This window comes from Chanos chanos, chromosome 3, assembly GCF_902362185.1.
Source record: "Chanos chanos chromosome 3, fChaCha1.1, whole genome shotgun sequence".
Lineage (NCBI taxonomy): Eukaryota > Metazoa > Chordata > Actinopteri > Gonorynchiformes > Chanidae > Chanos > Chanos chanos.
The window spans coordinates 39,835,800-39,851,152 of record NC_044497.1 but is presented as its reverse complement, the minus strand read 5'-3'; the positions used below and the strand labels follow the sequence as shown (position 1 = coordinate 39,851,152).

The window sequence follows — 15,353 nt, the reverse complement described above, 5'->3', positions numbered from 1 at the left end:
CTGCAAGACACCACAGTGTTGATTGTGATGGTCTTTTCCTTAATGCCTGGAATTTGAAGGATCTTCTTCAAAACTGGTTTCAGTGGAATACACAAAGTGTTACTGGCAACAATTTTGGCTTACTTGCCAGTGTTTGAATCCTGCTGTTGCACATGAGAAATGCCAGGGAAAGACTCCTCTGCTGGCTGAATGAAATTACCTTACCTTGTAAAGCACTTCATTTGTCTGTATTCAGGCTCGCGACCTTTGAAAGGCTCTGATGCTGTCTGAAATGGACCATTCCTGAAATTCCTGTGTCTCTAAACTGTTGTGTTGCCCCAGAATTTGAAGGAAAGACATAGACAGTTTTATGCTGTAAGGTTAATACTAGGCCTGACAGTAGACTAGATGTTTGTTGGACCATGAAATTCACTGCAGTAAAGGTTAGTGATGATTTTGCTTTTAGTGTGGCTAAAAATAAAGCAAGCCTGTCCATCACACACTCCTCTGCTAAATCATCTTACTCAATATCACTGACCCCGTATCACCTCAGAGTCCTCTATACTTGTGACCCTCATTGTCTTTAGAGTTCTGTGAGACACCTCTCTTGGATGCCTGTGAAATTCTTACCTTAAAATGTTTCCACTCTTTTAGCTTTTCCCTTCCAAAATTGTCAATTTAAAAAACTCTGAACATGAGCACTGGAATAAACGTGACCAGTGCTGTTTTTCCAATTAGCTACAATTAATTACAGCTCCCTGCAAATGAGCCTAGTTCACCCACAGAGACAGGTTAACTTAATTGGTGGTAACTCCTGATGTTAGATGATTCCAACATGATATAATCCTAAACTAGTATAGGTTAAAGATGAATAATGTTAATTTGGCCCACTTGAGAACTTGAAGAAATGCAGCCTGGAAAAATACCTGGCAGCTTGCTGCTTCATGTTGCAGAGCTTAAAATGAACCCACCAGTAACCCACCCAAGGTCAGAGGATGTTGAGTGAAAGAGTGAAAAGTAACACAACAAAAGTGACCCAACATCTTTAACTCAACCACTTGGTTAATATAATGACCAAGCATTTTTTCAAAGAGCGAATGATTATTTTGGGAATGAGCATTACAATACTTGGTCTCAGATGTGTTTCCATGTTGAAAGAAATCACTTAAAATGTTTGTACTTTGAATTTCAAAACGTAGGCCTAAGTTGTAATGTGGACAATGTGAGATTTGGGCCCGTAAAGCAATGGGTTCCATTTTTGTGATGGAATCTGAATCGAGGTTGTGACTGCAGATTTTCTTTTTAGGAATTATACCAGTTCAGTCAAGTTAAACTTAGAATTTCTCCTTACAAAGTTGTTTACCAATTTTTGGTGATAACTCTTTTAAGAGTGTGAGAATTTCTTTGAGGGAATGTTACACAGTTTTTTTTTTTGATGCAGTATTCCTTTAAGCTTTGTAAACAGGATATCAAGGTCATACAAAGAAATGTGTCTGGAACACAAGTGTCTAAGTTTCAGTATGATATTTTGGGAGAAGGTCAGTGAACCCAAATATCTGAAAGAAAATGATATCTGCTATAGCTGAGTATTGCTACAGACACTGTCCCCAGAAAGATATCATTTTGTTTTTCAATTATACAGGTAGCTACTACAGATTCAAGATTCTTCATGACTAGGCATGCCATTTTGGAATTCTCTGGCTAGCTTTTTTTTTTTTTTTTTTAATAAATCAACTAAACTTTTAATCATGGTTATCTTTCCTCTGCAGTAGGTAGCCAGCTGGGAGCAATGGTACATCAAAGGTGAGCTGTGAATGTGACATTTTGTAAAAAATATTTATTATTGGAGCTTTGATGAATATTGAGTATGTGTAATTATGACATTACCCCACCCCCATTTGTCCACACTACTGATCAGGACAGTTATGTACACTGGCATTTAGATCTGCTTGTATAGAATCATCTCAGGTTCTTAGTGGTTGTGACTATGCTTCTGACCTCATTTTCTTTTTGTCCAGGGCTATTATGACAGAAGACTTCAAAGTGCCTGATAAGATGGTTGGGTTCAGTAAGTGTCAAAGATTTGCCTGATGGAGAGCCTAAGTATTGAATGAATTATGTGTTGGTTCTCAACACTTTTGCAGAACCAGTTTTATTATGAAGATCCTTTATCTGTTTTATGGTCAAGAAATTACATTTCTGGTTACATCATGATATTGTTAGCTGGGTATGTGTACCATACAGAAGTTGGAGAAGAGAACACAATGTGTGCATGTAAAACATGTTTTACTCTGACATTTCCTTGTCTTTTAGGTAGTACTTATGACTGAGGTACTCTGTAGTGCACATTTGTGTGAATGGTGTAGTATAATTCTCTTCCAGCTGTAATGACCCTTGAGATATGCGCTCTCTAAACAAAACATAGATTGTGAAGTGTCAGAGGATTACTTAAAATCAGTTTGAAGAGTTATGGTGAAGTAGCATCTTTTAGGTCACCCTGTGTAGCCTATTTATTTAGTCTGACTCTTTTGATGTTTTCCCCTTTCTCAGTTATTGGAAGAGGAGGTGAACAGATTACAAGAATCCAGTTAGAATCTGGCTGCAAGATTCAGATTGCTGCTGGTATGTTGAAGCTTCTATACTTGTCTCAAATGTTCTTTTGAATTAATTCTTTTTTTCAAGATGTAATTACTAACATAATATGCAAAGTATTCTGCTGAAGAGTATTGGGGCCATCTAAACAATCAAAAAATAATGATTGTATTTTGAGCTGTTTCAAGGAATTTCAAGTTTATCCCCAAAATTAACTGAGACTAGAGTCAAAATTTTGAGACCTAATACTTTTCCACACCTCAAAGTCAAAGATAAGCACTGAAATTATAAAGCTACCCTAGCTGTTTATATCAGTGTATATTTCAGTGTTCATACTCCAGTTCTGTAGATATTGAGAATGATAAGATGTTATGATTATAAAACTGTTATTATTATAAAGTTGGTGACCACATACATAAATTGATTAGAAGTGAAAAACCAAATGTTTGGTGACATGTCAAGCGTTATACATTCAAAATGGTTTTACATTGAACTTGAATAGCATGGATAACCATGACGAGTAGATTTTCTCAAATTATCATTGTATAGAAATTAAAACCTGTTGTGTTCAGCAACCGCTTGATTGGGAGACTGTTCCATGTCTGTCTGAGTATCTGTATTGAGAGGGGAATTTACTGTGTTTGTTTTGTCTCAACAGACAGTGGAGGTATGATTGATAGGCCATGCACCTTGACTGGAAGCCCAGAGAGTATTGAGTAAGCACTGCTACCACATTCAGTTGTAATATTTTAGGACTACCACTTGGTCCCCAGTTTTTTTGTTTTTGTTTTTTTTTTTTTTGTTTCATTTTGATTTTTGAGGTGCAGAATGTGGTAGTATCAGATGTTTAGATACATTACTTCAGACTCACTTTTTTTTTTTGTCTATTTCAACCCTGCCTTTCAAGTACAAAAATATAGAGTGATGAATGATAATGTGTGCATGCGCCTATATACATGAGTGCACATATTATTATCATATTGTATCCAGTCACCCTAATCTTTTAGATATGCATGGTGATAAGACACAGCCAACTATTATTGACTTTACTGACCTCAAACCTGAGGAAGACTAGTTATGACATTCCATTCTGGACCCATTTAAACACCATAGCAGCAGTTGCATTTACCAACGGGTTTGCCCAAAACATGAGACAATTTATGTGTGCTCAGCACATTAAAAGGTCAGGGATTATGTGGTTGTGATTTTGGTGGCATTTCTAATGGACTTTCTTAGTTAACATTCCCTTTGAAAGTCAGTCACAAACTGCAGTAAGCCACCTCAGCATTGTCAGGTTGATTTACTAATCCTAGAACCTCAGTGCCATGGTCCCCTTGGTCCTCTACAAAAAACGTAATTTATTTTGTGCATTCACATGCAGTAGTCCATTACAACAGCAGGTAGAAGCATGGCTGCAAGTTGTAGGCAGGATTGTTATTTTTGCAGTTGTAGATAATAAGAACAAATCCTTAGGTGAGTTTGGCACAAGTTAATGTTAATATGATGCATGACACTGGTGAGCTGCCTTGTCATAGAACACTTAAGCAACTTACTCTGGATATGGAATGTCTTATTAAGAATTCTTATGGACAGAGCACTAGAAATGTTAGATTCCCTTTGATTTGTTCATCACAGAGCTACTGAAAATGAAATGTGTTTGGGTTTTACCAAACGAGTTCAGACATAGTGTATTCTTAGGTGGTGATCAGGCAGGTTTTTTCTCAGACATAAATTACATGCTTTTGATATTTAAAAAAATGTTAGGCATACTCAGACATTAACAGTATACCATGCTTTTTTTCAACAAATTTTCTTCATAAACCTTGGTTTATATATGGAAAATTATTGTACTCATATATATGTACTTACACATGCACATATTTACATAGATACCTTTACTCTCACTTTGTGCTGTTAATCAGGCAGGCCAAGCGGCTCCTGGGGCAGATAATTGACCGGTGTCGAAATGGCCCAGGCTTCCATAATGAGATGGATGGCAATAATGCTGTCCAGGAGATCCTGATCCCTGCCAGCAAAGTGGGGCTGGTCATTGGCAAGGGTGGGGACACCATCAAACAACTTCAGGTAAGGTCAATTTCTAGCATATTTTCATTAGGCGCATTGGTTCTCAGTTTGTTTGAGATAAAGATTCAGAGTAAATGAGATGTCTTAGCAAGGGTGTGTATCCATTTCCGCTCTTTGAAGAATGTCTGAGCACGTGATTGTTTTTCAGTTGATTTGGTCTTTTGGATTTTGTTGTTTTTTTTCCCTCCTCATTTCAAAACCACTAAAGTAAAAAGCCTCACTCTCAATAGCAACTTCTCAAGGTGTTCTCAGCCTCATGCCAAAACACACTGATAATATGCCTAATGGTTCTACCACTGTGAATGAACTTGTTTTATGAAACCTGCAGGATTTTTGGGTTGATTCATTTCTTGAGTTTCTTTGTGGTTAAGCATTCTGTATGTGTGTATCAATCCTGGTGTGGTTCTTTTCAGGAGAGGACAGGTGTGAAGATGATCATGATTCAGGATGGTCCCATGCCCACTGGAGCAGACAAGCCCTTGAGAATCACTGGGGATCCATACAAAGTGCAGGTCAGTAACCTTACTGTGTATGGATAAGGATGTTAGGGCCTATATTTACAAAGCATCTGAGCACTCACAATTGCTCTTCTGTGCCAGACACATTCAGAACGTTCTTATTTAATCACAGAATTGGACTTCATTGCAGTTCATCACAAAATGTTTTAAGCCAGAAGTGAGCCATTCGGATCATGTTTAGCTGATAGCTTAAGCTATAGCTCAGTAGTCTTGAGTACAAACTCTTTCTGTTGCAGATGCATTTTTATTGAGCAAAATGTAGCTTAATCTTGTGCTTAAAATACTTATGAAACCTGCAGTAACACAAGATGTTTTAATGTCAGAACACATGTCTGATGTACAAGACATACAGACAAATATGAGTGTTGCTGCATGATCTCCATGTACATGATCAGATGGGTTCTGAAGTTCATACTTGGAGGAAAAACTACTTTTAAAAATCTAGCATTTTAGTCAATCTGTTTCTCACACACACACACATATATACACACAGATGTATATACATACATACCTGATTAGGTCTTTGGTTGGGGCTTACTAACATCTTATTGATCTAAAATAGGCTTAAATTCACTGTCCTTGAGTGTGGACCTATGCATGACAGGCCAACATCTAGTCATTTTGAATAAGATAATGTCTCCATTCATCATTGTATGTTTGGAAGTTTTAGACTCCTGACTTCAACTTGTGTGCCAGAAAAATGGGCAAGCTCTCAAGCACCCAAACAATTTTTGTCCTGTGTGATTTCGTATGTAATGCAGTGTTTGTGGTTTGAATATTACAGCAAGCACGAGAACTGGTGGTGGAGATCATCCGGGATAAGGACCAGGGAGACTTCCGTGCAGGCCGTGGTGACTTTGGCTCCAGGCTTGGAGGGAGCAGTATGGATGTGAGAGCTTTTCTTTGACTCCAACATAGACAGAATAAGTGACTGTTGTTTATTTTGACAAGTTAACAATGCCATTTCGTTTTGTACTCAGGTTGCTGTGCCCAGGTTTGCTGTGGGTATCGTCATTGGCAGAAATGGGGAGATGATTAAGAAGATTCAGAATGATGCTGGCGTAAGAATCCAGTTCAAACCAGGTGTGTATTCCTATATAATGAGTTCCATATAATGTATTTATATGTATCATTTTTGTTGACTCCATAAATATATATATATATATATATATACATACAAATGTTTGTGTGTGTCTTTCACATGTTGAACGCTGTTTGGGGGGGGCATTGTTTATTGCAGAATGTCTAAACACAATATGACCCTGAATATGAACAGTTTAACACTGTATAATTTTGTCACTAAACTTTTCTACTCTTGGCACTTTACACCAGGGTATTAGTGATCTAGTGCTCTAAATACACAAATGTGTCTCTTTCAGATGATGGGATCAGCCCAGACCGAATTGCCCAGGTGATGGGTCAACCAGAAAGATGCCAGCATGCGGTTCACCTTATTAATGAGTTGGTCCACACAGCGCAGGTAAAGAATCTACAAATTACCCTCTCTTCAGTCTTTGACCCCCTATTTACGTACAAGGCGGACCTCAAAATGCAGTAAGCAAGCAGCTCACTCTCGCAGAGGTTTACAACCCCAGGCCTGAAACAGCAGGTCTTAGCAACAGTGCATTATGAACATTTTTATGCATCTCCGCATAATTTTGTGCATAGTAAACATTTTGTATTTACCTTAATGAACATTCTACAGCTTAAATGTTGTCATTTTAATCATAAGCATAAATATAATATGAATTACTTTAATCTGGCTGTTGGTCACTAGGTCTTCCTTTTTGCGCAGAGAAGATTTTTTTTTTTTTATAACTGTTTCCAAATACAGGAACTTGACTCACTTTCAGATGCAGTATCTGATACTGCATATATGCTGTCTTTGAACCTTTCACATAATATTTAATACTGGTCATAAATAAAGTGTGAGCGCTGTTCTCATTCATGCTAACAGTAGGTGGACATGTGCAGCATACTTTGCCATTAGTGACAGAATGTGAACCTCCATTTACTTGACCAGCATATAAAAATCACGCATTGAAATGGATGTTAAAAATCGCAAATTGACTTGATTGCAAAACACAAGCACCAATGATAAGTATTGGCCCATGGATACAGTGGATCAGAAACATTGTAAGGGCAGTTTCAGTCCATGAAAGAAGTTGTGAAGATGGGCTTGTTTGTAAATAAGGGTGATCATCCTCTATAACCTCTGTCTGCTTGAGAGCTGTCAACTTTTAAAATTATTATGGCAAGAGACAAAAATATCGAAGTTTGAATGTCAGTTGGGTCCCAGAATGTGTTGGGCATTGCAAAGAACCGGCTCAGGGAGTATCAGCCGTTCAGGGTATGTTCCCTGTGCCAGGTATCCCCTGTATCCATGGAGACACTTCACTGGGTAGGTGAAAAGAAACTGTTGCTGACTTCACACTTCGGATGCTCTAGACTTCGCCCACAGATGCTTTGACATGGACTTTTGAGTAGTACAGGGAATTGACTGTTTAAAGTTGGGTGAAAAAGGCTTGTGTCTGGCATTGCTGTAAAACACACAAGGTGATACTTCATTTTGGTACTTTTGGGATACTGTATCCTGTTGTGGTGTTGGACAGGTCAACACGTCAGCTTGAGCCTCCACCTCATTTTGCACTTAAAGCCTTTTAGCTTGTATGGCCATAGCAGTACATTTTGGTTTTGTCGTGTTTTGATCAGACTGATATATTGATTAATTCAGTCACTGTCATTACCCCTGTGCACAGTCTCTGACATGTTATGATGTTCATTTTTTCATCTTTTCTGCCGAAGAGCATGATGAGGTTGGGTATTGGAAATAGCCCAATAGGGGTGTTGGTTCAAGCTGCTGCAGCAGATTGGATGGTGCTACATTCATGCCATGAACAGCCTGTTCCATTTCATCTCAGAGAGAGAGTTGACATGGCACACTGTCCAATGGAAAGTACAAATATAAAAGTGGGATCACTCTATGTATGAGGAGATCCATCAATTCAGCATTAATGTTCAGATTTCTTTAGTATTCAGATGTTTTTCAGCTGGTATATAGGAACCTAAAATGTGTCAGGAAACTGTTTCTCCACACCATTACACCACTGTTGCTGTCCTGTACAGTTGAAATGAGGCAGAGTGGGTCAGTGGACTCATGCCTCTCATGACCAAACCTTTGAGATACTGAGAGTGGCACCTCTGATAATGATGATCATACCAAACTTCAGGTAGCTTAGCTCTCTTGTTTTGTTCCTTCTGACACTCAGTTGAACAGTACTCTTAACACTTATCTGCCTGCTTGAAATAGCTAGCCACAGAGCTACAATAGTGACTCACTGATTGTAAGAGTGAGCAGTATGATGTACCTAATAAATGAACTAGAGGGCGTTTCTTGCATCTAATTAATTAAATTTTCACAAAAAATCTGCTTTGGGTTAAAAAAAAATCTTAAGTGTCTAGCTGTACGTGCATAATACGGCAGCTGCCAAATTAGACGTCGAGTAGACTGATTTAACATAAGCAGAATGTGTGCAAAGCAAATGGATCATGAAAAGAATTTCTAAGTTGAACAAAGCATTCATCCTGATAAGGATCAGAGAGAGCATGAACCAGAGGTGGCGTCAAATTAGAGCAGTTGTTGGCCACCTCTTCCCCTGGCACAGACTTATTGTCCGAGCATTCACACTCCAAGTCACCAGCCACAGTGGTGTCGCAAGTCTGAGGTGGCAAAAATGTCTTCTGCTCTAAACATGTTCGTAAACATAAATCCGAGACAGAACATAACTTGTGTTGCCAGCTGGAAATAATTTGTCTAATGTATTCCCTCTGTTCAACAATTTCAGTGCACTGCAGTAGAGAAATTTATTCAACTAGCCGACTAAAAACAAGCGGGGGGGCGGGAACTGATAAAGATTGACCATTTCAAATTCAAACTGTAAAGTCTGTGCTGTTTTATTGAGTGCAAGCTTTCTGATTCTCCTGAACTTATCTTTCAAACAGGACAAAAGCTGGTTAGAGGAGCCTTGGATCTGTTATCTAAAGAACATTTCACATAGTCTTTGATACAGCATAATACCATCATGACCCCCCAATTGCCTTCTGTATAAAACAGATTAATGGTTTCACTTTATTATTAAATGTCAAAAGTCCTTTGAGCGTCCTGTGCTTTGAGTGAGTTCTCTGAGCTGTTTATTCACTGGTTGACATGACTTCTACATGAAAATTGCAAACGTATAGACTGCAGTTATCTTTATAATGGGCGGATTCTTTATTGTGTCTGAAAAATGCCCCCCCCCCCCATGCAGGCCTGTCATACCCACTGAAAAACAGTAATACTCCAATACGCTGTGTCACTGTTACTGCCTTTTGATTCTGCAGCCCTCCCCCTCTTTATCTCTGACTGGGTGGCCACCAGACAAGGTGAGCTCAAACCCTACTCAGTGTTTCCTGAAGCCTGCAGCCCTGTGGTGGGATAAAAAGGATCTCTTCAGACAGGTGATTGGACAGTTAACATAGCAGTGGGTCAGTGCACTCATTTACAGCTGTGCCACTCTTCACACAACCTTACAGACTGGAGCTTGATTCTCTCCCTGGGGACTACATTGGCCTAGTGGTGCATGCAGTTGGAGGCAGTTCACATTGTGGTGTACGCAGTCATTCAGCAGTGATCACTTGGCTCATTTTGGTCTCTCTCTCAGTTATTATTGACATGGTTTACAGTGTTGAAGTTTTCCTTTTGGCAAAACTTGTATCGTACCTGAGGTGCACATGTAGTTTAGACCTTTGCTTTGCTATGTCAGTGTTGTAACATGGAATCTTGGGCCATTCTCCTCTTCTCTTCAGGAACGTGATGGTTTTGGAGGTCCACTGGGCCCGAGGGGCAGAGGCAGAGGCCGTGGGGACTGGAATATGGGAGCACCAGGAGGACTGCAGGAGGTGACCTATACGATACCCGCTGACAAGTGTGGCCTCGTGATTGGGAAAGGTAATGAACTCTTGCACTGTTTCAGTACTGTGTCTCCCAAATGTGCTAATGCATTAAGGCTATTGAGGAAGTGATCAAATGACTAAGGTGATCTCATTTGACAAATGCCCATCCATGTAGCTATGTGATTCTGTGAGAAAGCTATTAGAAAAGGAAAGCTTAGGCAAGGAAAATAAACGTTCTCATTGAGCCACTGGTTAATGTGTTCCTACACAGCAGTATCCATTCTGCGTTTCATATCTAGTGTCTCTATCCATGTCAAGTATATTCCTGAAGGTACTTCATGACCAAGGGAGAATGCATATACTTGGAAGCCTTGATTGCTTTTAACATACCTAATCATGTTTTGCTGCCAGCATGTCTAGATTTTCAGTTTAAATATATCTTTACTAATGGCAGAACAAGCAGGTTGAAAGGTTAAGAATGTGGGTGGCCATTGTATTTCCCCTGTGTGCCCCCTCTGTGTTATATGGTTGACACAAGTGCCAGTTCCCTCTGTCAGAAACACTTACTTAACAAAATAATCCCAAATTAATAATGTGGTGAGAATTCTCCTGCTATCCTAAATCCTCAGTCATCTGGAGTGGTTGCTTTAGTTAAGTAACTAGTTAAGTCTAGTTAAGTAACTCTCACTGCTAAGGAGTGATTTTGGGGAACATAAGAGCAGAGTGATCTTATTGGCTCTTCATGCTCATGCTGTTTAGGTCATTGATCATTGCTGTTTGTGCCACACCATGTGTGGGTGTGAGTGAGATTTAGGGTGTGTTCCCAAGGGCTTTGTGGCCGTAATCCAATGGAAATGTCAGGGATTTTTCTACGGGGAACAAATAAACCTGAGTCTTGCAAACCCTCATTTCAGAGCATTTACATATGAAGTGTGCTAATATGGAGATGAAGGTGTTAGGCCTGTGTCCTGTCAGCTGGTCCTTTTTAGGCATGGTGATTAATAACCTTGCCATTTTGTGCACAGCCAGTGGCCTCACAGCAATGATTGTCATGAATGAAAAGTATTCCTGGACTGTTGTGGCTGGAAGGTATGCTTTTGATATAGTTTAGATGTGGTAGCATTGATGAAACACTTTCCACAATTTGTTTAATGTTTTTTTTTTTTACCCACTGTGTGAGTGTTCATGTTGCCATGGTTATCTACAAAACTCAAAGTGAAAGACTAGGCCTAATCTGCATAACGCACTGGCACACAACACTTTGTCTGTTTTTCCCCTCTGACTCTGGACACATCCTAATAGCATACAGTGTCCATAACCGTGAATTTTAAGTTTAAAAGTAACTTTGAAGTTACTAATGCATTTTCTCAATGCTCTTCCTCTATGCTTTGTCAAAGGTTTTTGCACAGTTTTTAATGCTTCTCTGTCAAACAAGCGCACGCACATCATTTTCATGAAATAAGTAGTCAGAGTCTTTATGCTGCTCTCTGACGGCAGACCTCATAATGGCTTCATTAATGCAGAAATTTAATTTGTTTGACAATGGGTTAATGCTCCATGCTTAGTCAGTTGTCTCCAGTGAAGAGAACAGGGGAGGAGGAGACTTAGAGTGTTTTCAATCAGAGTTCAGTTGAGGTCACTTAAGTGTCACCCAGAAGTGAACAAATGTGTAACTGATGCTTTAATGCTTTAAGATCCCTTTGCTCCACTACTTGAAACTGTGTAGGAGGCCTAGCCCCCCATCCCACACCACTCTCCGCCTCTGAGCAGGACTTGTGAATAAAAGACTGAAAAGATGCAGAATACGAGGAAGGACACACTCTAGTTTTAATCTTGTCTTGGGAAGGAAGGATAAACTCTAGTTTTAATCTTGTTTTGGGAAGAAAGGACACACTCTAGTTATAATGTTGTCTTGTGCTCTAAGGAAGTGAATCTGTCTATACTCTTAAAATGTGTCAGTTTGCTGTTTTTTTTAAAAAAAAAATGAGGGGTTCAAACAAAGAAGCTGCTGGTACCTTGTTGCATTTGTACTATTGTGTTTCTTCTTCCTCCTTCTACACCTTTCCCATTTCTTTCACTCCTTCCTCTGAAACTGTGGGTCCCCAGCAAAAGGTCCTAATGTAGCTGTCATAGAGACAATGTTGAATATGCTAAGAATTTTGAAGTAGGTTGCCTTACTCACTGGGATTGACATTTCTAATTATGGGTTAACAAAACCTTTATTCAGTTTTAAGAAAACTAACAAAGTGTGCTAAAGTATGTCTGTACATGTGAATAAAGTAGAAAACAAATGTTTTGATTTTTGTATGTCCTTATCAAGTCATGAATGATGTTACTCCACATGAATGTTGGATAAAGGAGAGAGCCAAATGTTACAACAAAGTTTCAATGTACATCTTTAGGTCATATCATACCTGTAATTTCCATGGGGAAAATGGGAGAAGTCCCCTATACTTTTTGAAATAATGTTATTTGTCTCTCCAAATATTTTCCATGAAATGAAAAAAATAGCCAATTGAAAGTTGAACTGATTTCTGTGGATTATTGTCAGGATATTGATCATTTGTTTGATGATGGAGATAAAGGGAGTATAAAAAAGTTTAGTGGCTTTGGTTGGCTATAAGGAATGAAATTGGTGTGCTCAGATGTTTTCCAAGAAGTCCGTAACGACCTCGCCAAATCACGGCATCATTTAGGAATATGTGACAGTTGAATGGGTTGGTTGGGAAGAAAAGCACTGGGACAACTGTTGATCACTCTAAATAACAAATTCATTTCTTTCTTTGTGTCTTAGGTGGAGAGACTATTAAGAACATCAATCAGCAGTCTGGTGCTCATGTGGAACTGCAGAGGAACCCTCCTCCCAACACTGACCCAAACGTGCGCATTTTCTCCATCCGTGGCACTCCTCAGCAGATGGAGATGGCTCGACAGTTGATTGATGAGAAGATTGGGGTGGGTGATGTTAAAAAAATTTGAATGACTCAAAAATGAGTTATGTACCATTATCCTTTGACAGATTTAATAGACTGGCTCGGTGGAATGTTTTAAAAATCCCAAACTGTGAAATCCTTCAGATAGTAGCAGTTCATTTCAAAACTGACAATCCAAAAGTCTACTCTCTAGCTTGAGTAGAACATCCACACAGTGCAGCATGGAAAACCGAGAATGGGATGATAGAGCAGTCAGCCTTATTTCCACTGTCTTGGCCACCAGCAATGAATTAGACAAGCTTAATGGAGTCATGTTAATTGGCTGTTCATTCTCATGTGTCTCTCTCTGCATTTGACAGGCCTCAGGATTGGGAGGGAACAGCAGTTTCGGGCTCAATCCTTTCACCCAAGGGCCAGCCACCCCTCATCAGAAGTAAGCAAAGCTTTTTCTCCCTTCCACCAAAGATTTTTCACAAATGTGTCATTTTACTTCACTGTCAGAACACAAACAGAAACTCACCTTCTCCACATTTTTCCAGCTGAGGACATTAGTGCAGACTCAGGTCATTTCAGAGCTGTTGAACCACAAACCTTTGTATAATGTTAGAACAGATTTAGTAGTGTTCGGGGGGGAGGGGGGGCAATAACCTGTATCCAGTTTCAAGAGAGAAGGTTTATTAAGAAGTTATTTCCTACTGGGAACAACATTGAGCATTTGGAGAAACAAACATTGCTTTGACTGATGTACATAAACTACTGTTAGATGGGTCCAGATTTTACTACTGTAGTAGTAAAATCCAGCAGGTGACCAGTGCAATACACTGCTTTAACTGGGGGATTTCTAGACAAAAACTGTCATGGTATCTGCATGGCCTGCAACAGTAAAGTCCTGTAGGCACTGCAAGGAACATAAGCATTGCTCAGCATTGTCAGTTAGAGCCAATTAGGCAGTGCACTCTGCGGGCTGAGTCTAACCCCACCTTCAGCAGTAATCCAGCACAGCAGCTGTCAACAGATTTCAAGCCTTGGTTAACAAATGCACTTAAGGTCTTTTGTAAGTATCTCCCATGGCAAAGATCTTCAGCCTCCCTGCTCAACTGCAGTCATTAACCATTTGGTTATAGGGAGTGTGCAAACCAGTCTTCTGTGTAACCATCATGGTACCGGCAGAGATTTTCTATGTTGTAACAGAGGGTGTAGACATCCTAGGTTTGGGTTTGTTTCACACTCCTTTCTTTCAGCTGTTTGACTGCAGTGTGCACTGCTGTTTGATGTGATACAATGGGAATGTTTGACCTTTAGCCAGTTGGCATTACAGTGGTGAAACCAGTAACGTAGCCTCTACAGAGGATTCCCTCACTGCTCAGCGATCCAGAGCCTACTACAGAATATAGTCTAATTGTATCCTGTGGTACTTCTCTGAAAATTTCAAACTTCGCAAGCATACAGAAAATGTCTCGCCTGCCACCCCCCCCCCCCCCCCCCCCCCACCACCGAAAGTTTAGGCCCTAGACATGGGCCTAATTTCATCTCTGGATGTATGTTGTTGCCTTCAGGAGCTTACAGAAATGTGTTGCAGGACTTTTGAAGCACCTAAAAGGAAAGTTAATTAAATACATACACTGCATATGGTTATATGCAACACTGAGAATGTTTCATCATTCTGATCTTCTGTAGGAAATGTGTAAATGTGAGTATCTGTCTGAATATGCTAGCTTTCATCTGTCTGACTGTTTTAGTTATTTTGATGTCTCTAAGGTTGTTTATGTAAGCTTTGTGTTTTAAGGCTTTGTGCCAGTTTAGAATATGTTTTCAAGTGCAATTGCATTTTAAATTTGATTCTGCAGTGGACCGCAAACCTTCATGACTGGTGGCTGGGGCACAACATACCAGACATGGCAGCCTCAGGGACAACAGGACCCCAGTGAGTAGACCCCCTATGCTTAATTTCTGTCTGGACTACGTTCTTCTTTATTTTGCACATGGTCTTATCTGATTCTGATGCTTTCAACTTTCTTCTATTAATAAATCCGCGCTCTCTACAATCTCCTCTTCATATTTTCCGTGGTCACAAGACTAGACTGTGTGGAGTTCTTCCCGAGTCAGTGTCTGTTTCGTAGGACTTGGTGTGAAATTATTGTTTTCACTGCTCCCCAGTAGGGTTGGGTATCGTTTGGGTTTTTTCTGATACCGATGCTAAAATGATACTTTTAAAACGGTGCCTAAACGGTGCCTGAACCGATACTTTAAAAAGTATCGCACAAAAGCAAAGGTTGACAACATTGAAGAACAGCTTTTTTTTACATTTCTAAGG

The 15,353-nt window shown here is 39.6% G+C and overlaps 1 protein-coding gene across 2 annotated transcripts in view; it reads left to right on the top strand.

The window, feature by feature from the left end:
* The window catches only part of fubp3 (far upstream element (FUSE) binding protein 3), a 30,275-nt gene that overhangs the window by 11,231 nt on the left and 3,691 nt on the right, over positions 1-15,353 (top strand). For both annotated transcript variants that reach the window (XM_030768233.1, XM_030768232.1), the window contains exons 3-15: positions 1,749-1,782; positions 1,998-2,047; positions 2,530-2,601; positions 3,230-3,287; positions 4,494-4,656; positions 5,070-5,168; positions 5,959-6,063; positions 6,155-6,257; positions 6,554-6,654; positions 10,020-10,161; positions 12,901-13,061; positions 13,399-13,472; positions 14,887-14,963. In XM_030768233.1, the coding sequence (XP_030624093.1) occupies positions 1,749-1,782; positions 1,998-2,047; positions 2,530-2,601; positions 3,230-3,287; positions 4,494-4,656; positions 5,070-5,168; positions 5,959-6,063; positions 6,155-6,257; positions 6,554-6,654; positions 10,020-10,161; positions 12,901-13,061; positions 13,399-13,472; positions 14,887-14,963 (1,239 nt within the window). The remainder of the gene's footprint in view (positions 1-1,748; positions 1,783-1,997; positions 2,048-2,529; positions 2,602-3,229; positions 3,288-4,493; positions 4,657-5,069; positions 5,169-5,958; positions 6,064-6,154; positions 6,258-6,553; positions 6,655-10,019; positions 10,162-12,900; positions 13,062-13,398; positions 13,473-14,886; positions 14,964-15,353) is intronic.